This window comes from Mus caroli, chromosome 6 (genome assembly GCF_900094665.2).
Source record: "Mus caroli chromosome 6, CAROLI_EIJ_v1.1, whole genome shotgun sequence".
NCBI lineage: Eukaryota > Metazoa > Chordata > Mammalia > Rodentia > Muridae > Mus > Mus caroli.
The window spans coordinates 51693794-51703712 of NC_034575.1; the positions used below are offsets into that span (position 1 = coordinate 51693794).

Here is a 9919-nt window from a genome sequence, read left to right on the forward strand (position 1 = left end):
AATATCAGTAGGTTTGGTCTTCTCATTGTGTCCTAGATTTCCTGGATATTTTGAGTTAGGATCTTTTTGCATTTTGTATTTTCTTTGATTGTTGTGCCGATGTTCTCTATGGAATCTTCTGCATCTGAGATTCTCTTTTCCATCTCTTGTATTCTGTTGCTGATGCTCACATCTATGGTTCCAGATTTCTTTCCTAGGGTTTCTATCTTCAGCGTTGCCTCACTTTGGGTTTTCTTTATTGTGTCTACTTCCCTTTTTAGGTCTATACAGTATGGTTTTGTTCATTTTCTTCATCTGTTTGGATTCTTCCTTTCAAAATTGTGTTCTCTGTATCTCCTTTAGTTGTCTTATTGCTCTGGCTGGAACTTTAAGTACTGTGTTTATTAGATAGAGAGAGAATGGGCAGCCTTGTATTGTCCCTGATTTTTTGTGGAATTGCTTTAAGGTTCCCTCCCTTTAATTTGATGCTGGTTATTTGTTGACTCTATATTGCTTTTATTTTGTTTAGGTGTGCATCTTTTCTACCTTATCTTTCCAAGTCTTTCCTCACTTGTGCCTCTAATTTGAAGGTTTGACTTATTTCATGGTGCCCACATACAAAACACTTTCTAGGTATTCTGTATATCAACTGAGCTACATACCAGCCCCAATGGACTTGTTTCCTTCTGATATGATTTCATTCATATCAGTTTCTCCTGATAAAACATTTATCATTCCTGTGTGCTCATTAAGATCCAATATTTTTCCTGAACGAATTTGGAGAAGGTGACATATTCTTAATTTTATCTTTTGAGTTCTTAATTCTTAGGTGGGTGTCTAAAGATACTGTGAAGTAAGTATGGAGGGGACAATGAATGTTTTGGAAGCAGGAAGAATACCATAGGAATCTAAAATTGTTTTCTACTTCTTTTAAGTGGGATTCGATTGTTGTTAGTTTTGTTTTGTTCACAAAGACTGGGATCAGTTAACTCACACAGACAGATATAGAATGGAGAGAATAGTTCCCTCTTTGATCAGTTTTGTCCTGCTGTTACTCACCTTTTTCTTACTCCCCACCAAGAGGTATTTACCTGCCTCTTCAACCCCTGAGGAGACCTGTCTCTTCCATTTTCCTGTTGAATTACTTGTAGACTGCTCTTTTGCTCTCCATTGCTCCCACCCTCGCTCTATCCTGACAATAGTCCTGTTTGCTTTCCTGGTTTCTGTAGTTACTACAGAAATTCACATCTTCAGGTGTGGATTTCAGATCCGCCCAACAAGGGAGAATATGGGATGCTAAGACAAACCCTATTTTCCATACATTATGACAACCATGAACTTGATGAAAATGACATATAGTGATGCTGTTTGAATATCTGTTTAAAAGTGATTACTTCCCAAGTAGTGTAAAACAAGGTCCTAGTGTTATCATTCATCACCTTCAGCCAGACACTCTTTACAGTTTCTTTCAACAGTCTTATCTTTGGTTCTCATGTAAGATACTTGGCCTGGTTACCAGGAGCAAATTATTATTGGTTATATTTAATTTAGTACTTTAAAATAAACTTCCTCAGAATGCTAAGATCAAAAGCTCAGGTAAGAATAGATGATGGTGAGGATGTGGATAAAGAGGAACACTCCTCCATTGTTGGTGGCATTGCAAGCTGCTACAATCACTCTGGACATCAGTCTGATGGTTCCTGAGAAAATTGCACATAGTACTACCTGAGAACCCAGCTATGCCACTCCTGGTCATATACCCAAGAGACACTCCAACATAAAACAAGGACACATGCTTCACTATGTTCAGAGCAGCCTTATTTAAAATGCCAGAAGGTGGAAAGAACCCAGATATTCTTCAACAGAAGAGTGGATTTAGAAATTGTGGTACATTTACACAATAGAATACTACTCAGCTATTAAAAACAATGAATTTATGAAATCATAATCAAATTAAACCAACTAGAAATTATCATCCTGAGTAAGGTAACCCATTCACAAAAGGACACACATGATATGCATTCACTGACAAGTGGCTATTAGCTCAGAATCTTGGAATACCCAAGATACAATTCACAAACCACATTAAACTCAAGATGGAAGACCAAAGCGTGGATGCTTCAGTCCTTCTCAGAAGGAGGAACAAAATACTCATGGTAGGTAGAGGGTGGGAGCAACTTGGGGGGAAGAGAGAAGAGCAAGGGGGAAAAAGTGGCAGGTTCATGTATGGGAGGAGACAGGATGATCTACAAAATGAATTTGAACAGATTTGTGTAGCTGTGGGGGATGGGGAACTTTGGGTAGCCACCAGCAAGTCCCAGATGTCAGGAAAACAAGAGGACCCGAGGACCCAGTGGGGATGAGATTAGATATAGAATGGAGAGAATAGTTCACATGTGGGAAATCAAGAGCTCAGGTGCTCCTACTCTAATGTTTTCCTGGAATTAGGGAAGTTCACTTTTCGATTTGATAGTGTCACTTCCTAACAACCTCCAGGTCGGAACTGCCTTCTTCAGATGACATGATAAAAATGGGTCTAAAGGGAGATAATCTGGTGATATTTCTTCCTTATAACTATTTCTTAGGGCCTCATTCTACAAGGATGTTTGTGAAAGGCCCATCTGGGTAAGTGTTTCCTTTTCTCTTCATTATAGGCAAAGCTGTAAGTTAAGTGGTAGAAGTAAGCAGAATTTTCTGTAAAAAAAATGATTAGAGAATTCTTTGCTTAGAATTTTACATTTGGGCTGCTAGTATAACAAACATTCAACAGGTGCTTGTAGACATAAGTTTACCAGTGTAATGATTAATAGAAGGATAGTGTGATCTCTGGTTATATATGTGACGCTAGCATGCAACTGTTTAGAAAAGGAACAGGACCTAGCAGAAAAAGAGAGAGAAAGAAAAGGCTAGTAGGATGAAGGTGACCAATGAGTATTATATAGTCAGTAAACATAATGTACTCTATCACTCTTTACAATGAATAAAATTCATATGCATATAAAATGTTGCTCCCGGTGCACATTTAGGGAGCACATCTAACTTAGGATTCTCCTGACTGTGTACTCTAATAATTCTAACAAAATGGTTCCACATAGGTATTGACAAATGTGTTAGTTCTCAATCCTGAAACAAGACACTGAAATAACATAAGGATGATAGACAAAAAAAAAAAAAAAAAAATCCACTCTTATTGGTGTGCAGGATTACAATTACAGTATTAAGTTACCTTAAAGTCTATTTTATATTTTCTCATTTACCTCTTTACTCATGTTAACTGGCTGTGTGTGTTTAATATGATGAAACTTAAGCTATGAATATACAACAAATATTGACTAATTTAGAAATTAGAAAATTTCTGACTAAGAAAATCAGTAATTTTCTTATTTATTACGTTTTCATATCTTTAGGAATTCTTCGGAAAATTTCAACTCATGGTCTGGGATGCATAAGACACTGTTAACATTATATAATAAGGGTCTTTTAAACTTCAGAGAGAATTGTTTATTCTATTATAATGATTGCTTTTTGATTTTGTTCATGATTTCTTTTGTTTATACTTTATTCTCTTATATGGTCAATGATTCAAGCTGATTAAGAAGTATCTCAGGTCTTACATATATAAAATTGCACAGGTAAACATTTTAATTAGTTATATGATCATATAGCTTACATCCATTTCTTACATGTATCCATATCTTACATGTATAACTATTTTACATATCACAAGCAAATGTTTAAGACAGTGGTGCAATTTTCTTTATGTCATTTTCACAAAAAGGGTTTGGAACAGGTATAATTGCCTAGTTATCAAGTGCAGATTTTGATAACTAGATTGTTTGGATAACTACAGCTTCAGGCAACATTTAGTAGTGAACTACAGAAATGATCACTTAAAGTACAGTTTTGGCATTAGATGAAACCACAAATAATGAAAGTAATTTTTGGCAAATGTATTTACAATTTTATAGAAATCACTCTTACTTTTCTATTATTATTCTTCATATAAATGTATAGACATTCCAAGTATTACTTGTTAGCACACATATCTTCAACTTCAAACATTATATGCAAGCTTATATTCACTCACTTTAGCTTGGAAATGTCATTTTCTCATTCTTAGTGGCAGAAGTGTCCAAGATTAGGTCGTTCTATACTATGGACCACAAATATAAACTGAGGCAGCACTGCTCCTGGATCCATCACTCAACAGCAGTTTTTACGTTAACATATAATCATTTCCGTTGGGCACATTTCCCTTGGTCCATCAGTACTGAATATTTATGTGTGAGAGATCAGCAATTCAGCATCCCAGTTCCTGTTTCAAGTTAATTTACACACATTGCTCATCACCTCTTTGGTATCTTTTCTTTTGCAGCAGCAAAATAAGTCTGGGAAATGTTAATATTTTTTTTTTTATAGAAAATTACCCTTATTTCACCAAATTCTCTCACAGTTCAACAAAGTAAAATTAATTACATTTGTTTCCCTATATTTAAAGATGTTCACAGATTTCTAGGGAATATTTTCATATCTTTCCTAAACTCATACTATATAACTTGTGGTGAAATTCTGGCGATGATTGCTTCTCCACAGCCTCTGCAGTGACACTTTTCCTGCTGCTGCTGCTGCTGCTTCTTCTGCTGCTGCTTCATCTCAGAGAACTGGCTCATAGTGTGAGACTGCAATATTCTGGTCAGAGTCACCTGTGCTCAACTCAATTTTCACAGAAAAATTCATTCTTTTAATTTATATAAGAGTATCGAGTAATATTTATGAAATAACACCTTAATAAGTGATCAGTATTTATTCCTGCTGTCCTTCTCCATTTTATGATGGTTGCAGGAAACTAGCTTGGATGGCTAAGATCATCATCTGAAAGTGCTGAAGACTTACTCTTGCTGCTAACAATGGAGAGTTACGTCACCCAACACCATGATCTTGTCACCTGAAAGTCACATACACACTTCATGTTTTCTCTGAATAGCCATACAAATTTTGGGTCATTAGTCACTAACTATGCTAAAACTTAAAGTGAAATTGATACCTGTCACCTATTTATTTTTATGTCTCTTAGATTGTTAAATCTCCACATCTCAGATAGCAAAGATTATCATGAATTCATAAAATCGGAATATTCTAAAATCAAGTTCTGGGATAATGAAAAGGTAAAGTGGTTTTACATTGAATAATATAGAGAAAACAGCTCTCAGTCACTTTTGTTGCGGGTCTCTTCAGACACCTGTCTGCACAATGCTTGATTTTTTGATTCTGAGTCCATTTCATAGTGATGGCTTCTCCAATATTTTGAATGTTTATGGACAAAGTTTTGATTTAAATACTTACAACTAATTATTACAATTTAAACTAATTGGAAAACAACCCAGCACCAAATCTTGTTCAAATAAAAACGAAGACTTTTCTCAGTGCATGCCTATGTTAACAGCTCTAGATCAGTGGTAGCTATGGTCTTTTCTGGTCTGCTCTCAGATTCAGAGAACATCAGAAAAGATGCCACTTGATCTATTAGAAGATGTGTCATTTTCTATATGTGATAAGCATTTACAGAGCAATGGATATGAAATATAAAATTTGAAAAACATACCTCTGGGGAAAACACTTAAATTCCAATTTTTGACATATATCATTATTTTTATATTACTTGTATTACATGTTGCATTTAATAAATTAAAGATATATAACTAATAAAAATTTATACATATATGGTTTGTGCACTTGCAATTTTAAATTAAAAAAAAAAAAAGGCTTTGGAGCCAGGCATGGTGGGGGGGCAGAAGCAGGCAGATTTCTGAGTTTGAGGCCAGCCTGGTCTACAAAGTGAGTTCCAGGACAGCCAGGGCTATACAGAGAAATCCTGTCTCCAACAAAAAAAAAAAAAAAAAAAAAAGGCCATGGCTCTTTCAATTGAGATAGCAAGTTTAAATTAAGTATTATCCAGGAGCTTTTATTTATTTATGATTTGTTAATTTAATTTTACATATATGAATGTTTTATTTGCATGTATATCTAAGTACCATTGGCATGCCATATCATACAGTGTAGTAGAACTAGACTTACAGATGGTCATGAGCCACCTTGTCTTTGCTGGGAATCTAACCCAGGCATGTTGCAAGTGTTAAAAGTGCTCTCAACTATGTATCCTGGAGCGTTAAAAAACAAAACAAAACAAAACAACAACAACAACAACAGCAAAAACCCAGAACGTCACTGTACAGCCACTGTAAATGTATGTTGATGAGTTACTAAGATTTGAGACCCTGAAAATTGGTACACTCTATTAATTTTCTAGACTAAGCTTTTTTAGGAGCAAAAATCATGTAACTGTAAATGTGTGATTTATCTTGGTATATATTCATGGGGATTATATAAGATGGTATCTTCCACTAACTACTGAATTATATATGGACATACAATCATGAATGTGTCTATGTATGTGGAATATTCAAGTGAACTTGAAAATATAATTGGGCACTCCTTTTTCCACAAGCTTTTAATCACTATAGACATTTTCTACTTCTTTATCACAAAGCTGATTTCATTTTTTTTATTTTTTATTTATTCCCCATTCTAAGAAGGACTAAAGTATCCACACTTTGGTCTTCCTTCTTGAGTTTGATGTGGTTTGTTTATTGTATTTTGGGTATTCTGAGCTTATGGGTTAATATACACTTATCAGTGAATGTATACCATGTGTGTTTTTTTGTGAATGGGTTACCTCACTCAGGATGATAATTTCTAGTTGGATCAATTTGTTATAATTTCATAAATTCATTATTTTTAATAGCTGAGTAGTACTCAATTGTGTAAATGTATCACCTTTTCTGTATCCATTCCTCTGTTGAGGGGCATCTGGGTCCATTCTACTTTCTGGCTTTATAAATAAGGCTGCTATGAACAAAGTGAAGCATGTGTCCTTGTTATATGTTGGAGTATCTTTTAGGTATATGACCAGGAGTGGTATAGCTCGGTGCTCAGGTATTACTGTGTGCAATTTTCTGATGTCAGACTGATGTCCAGAGTGGTTGTAGCAGCTTGCAATGCCACCGACAATGGAGGAGTGTTCCTCTTTTTCCACATCCTTGCCAGCCAGCATCTGCTCTCACATGAGTTTTTGATCTTAGTATTCTGATGAAGCTGATTTTAAAGAACTAAATTAAATGAATCCAATAATAAATTATTCCTGTAACCAGGCCAAGTATCTTACATGAGAACCAAAGGTAAGATGTTGAGTGAAACTGTAAGGAGTGTCTGCATGCTGGTGATGAATGATAATACTAGGACCTTGTTTTACACTACATGTGAATCTCTTTTAAAGAGAAATTGCAATAAGCATCAATATATGGTCATCTTCATCAAGTTCATGGTTCTCATAATATATGGAAAACAGAGTTTGTCTTAGCATCCCATATTCTCTCTTGTTCAGGGGTCTGAAATCCACATCTTCAGATGTGAATTTCTGTAGATGTGAATAGAAACCAGGAAACCAAAACAGGACTATTGTCAGGATAGAGCAAGGGTGGGAGCAATGGAGAGGAGAATATCAGTCTACAAGTAATTCATCAGAAAAATGGAAGAGACAGATCTCCTTAGGGGTTGAAGAGGCAGGTAATTACAGAAGTGGGGAGTAAGAAAAAGGTGAGTAACAGCAGGACACAACTGACCAAAGAGGGAAAATGGAAAAATGTGTTGCTTCTTTGGTAAGGGTGAGGGAGATAAATGCAGAAAGAGGAGGTAGTTAGGAAAATAAGAACATGGATGGCTGAAAAAGCCATAAGGAAACATACTGTTAATGATTTCCTGACACATCCTGCCCAAAAAAGGAAAAGGAAAATAGTGGTTTCTTGATAACTCAGAATTAGTTCCTTAATCTTGAATTCAAGTTCACAAAATATTGAAATTAGATGGGAGCTAAATTGGAAACCATCTAGGTCCATTTAGAACCATGTTGCTTATACAATTAATAGGGTCTGAATGGTACACTAATGGTCTTCCCTTGTATCTATGTCTTTCATTCTAGATTCTGAAAATGTAAAATTTCATGGGAAAAGAAACATAAAAAAGTTGAATTGAGATAGATACTTTGATGATTAAAACCGTCATGTTATCATGAATTATAACTGTGATTCCATGAGAATTGTGAGTCAAATTATGGATAATTGCAAAATACAGCATAGTAAAGTTATATACCATGATGTTTTCTCATCTGATTGTTTGGATATCTTTTATTATTTTACCCCAGATCACCATAGTTTTTGTTCATTTTTGCAAATGGGATTGATATTCTATGCTCATTATTACTGTTTTAGTTGTTACGTATAAAATGAGAACATTTAAAGAAATAAGATGGAATTTCTAAGGTATGAGACTCAGGTGAAATACAGGAACAAAAAGAGTGGGTATTTTTTGTAGATATGACTGTAAATATATTTAATGGCCATAATATTCTCTCTGTGTAGGGGATACTTGGAGGGTATATAGCAATATAGACTAAAGATTGTATGAAGCATTAAATGAGAAAAATATAGTTTATTCAAGAATTTTTAGGGAAAATAGAATGATTATATAGTCATACTGCGAAGTGAATCATGTTTGACACATAATCTGTTATTTTTTTCAGATATATGAAAGAGACTTCCATTATGCTAGTAAGATTTACATTTATGTCTTCAATCAAGAATGTACTTTATTTCCAATCTGGACTTGGAGTTCTAGCCAATATGTTTCTACTGTTTTTTTATATTTTCATAATCCTAGGTCACAGACCTAAGCCCATGGACCTGATCTTATGTCAATTATCCTTCGTTCACATAATGATGTTCATCACTGCAGGGTATATTTGGCTTTCAGACTTATTTGAGTCACTGAACATTAAGAATGACTTCACATGTAAGGCAACGTTTTACACTAGTAGGGTGATGAGAGGACTCTCTATGTGCATCACCTGCCTCCTGAGTGTGTTCCAGGCTGTCACTATCAGTCCCAGTACCTCACTGTTGGCAAAATTTAAGCATAAACTAAAAAAATACATCATCTGTGCTTTTTTCTGTTTTTGGTCTTTCAATTTGTCCTTCAGCAGTACCCAGATCTTCTCTGTTGGTGCATATACCAACATGAGTGAGACAAACCTGATGAAGGTCACTAAATACTGTTCATACTTTCCCATGAACAATATCATTAAGGAATTGATTGTAACAGTATCAACTATAAGAGATGTGTTTCTTGTAGAAGTTATGCTAACTACAAGTACATACATGGTGATTATCTTAAATAGACATCAGAGACAATGCAAGCATCTTCATAGCATCAGGCATCTGAGAGCATCCCCTGAGAAAAAGGCCACACAGACCATCCTGGTGCTGGTGGTTTTCTTTGTGGTCATGTACTGGGTAGACCTCATCATCTCATCTACCTCAATCCTGTTGTGGAGGTATGACACAGTCATCCTGACTGTTCAGATGTTTGTGGTGAATGCCTATCCCACAATAACTCCTTTGGTACAAATCAGTTCTGATAAAAGAATAATCAATGTGCTGAAAAACTTGTGGCTAAAATGCCACCAGACTGTTTAAAGGAGGTAATTTTTCTCCTCTTTTGTAAAAGAATTTATTTCATTTTTCTTATTGTATGTGTATGAGTGCTGTGCCAGCTTGTGTGCATTCCTGTTGCTCACAGAAGTCATAGGACATCATAGTATTCTATGGAAATGGACGTATAGGAGTTATTTTGGTCTAGGCTCAATTATTTATTTTTTTTAAAAAACAAATTCCTTTTAAAAGTTATTTAATAGTCCAAGAAGCAAAGCGAGATTTTTCATATGATTTAAATAAAATGTGTGGTATCATATATTCATTTAACATTACTGCTCCATTTTAAGTCATATCATAAATGTTCCCCTGATATTGAGTTTACAAAAAATTCTTAC

At 35.0% G+C, this 9919-nt stretch overlaps 1 protein-coding gene across 1 annotated transcript; it reads left to right on the forward strand.

Annotated features, from left to right (window-relative positions):
* Positions 1 to 8645: 8645 nt before the first annotated feature.
* On the forward strand, positions 8646 to 9566 carry LOC110296644 (vomeronasal type-1 receptor 100-like). Its single transcript, XM_021165359.1, has one exon. It carries the CDS (start codon positions 8658 to 8660, stop codon positions 9564 to 9566), a length of 909 nt encoding a protein of 302 aa, XP_021021018.1. The 5' UTR covers positions 8646 to 8657.
* Positions 9567 to 9919: the final 353 nt, after the last annotated feature.

Excerpts from the sequence above, each read along its gene's own strand:
- LOC110296644 (XM_021165359.1), top strand. The coding sequence starts at position 8,658 with ATGTCTTCAATCAAGAATGTACTTTATTTCCAATCTGGACTTGGAGTT.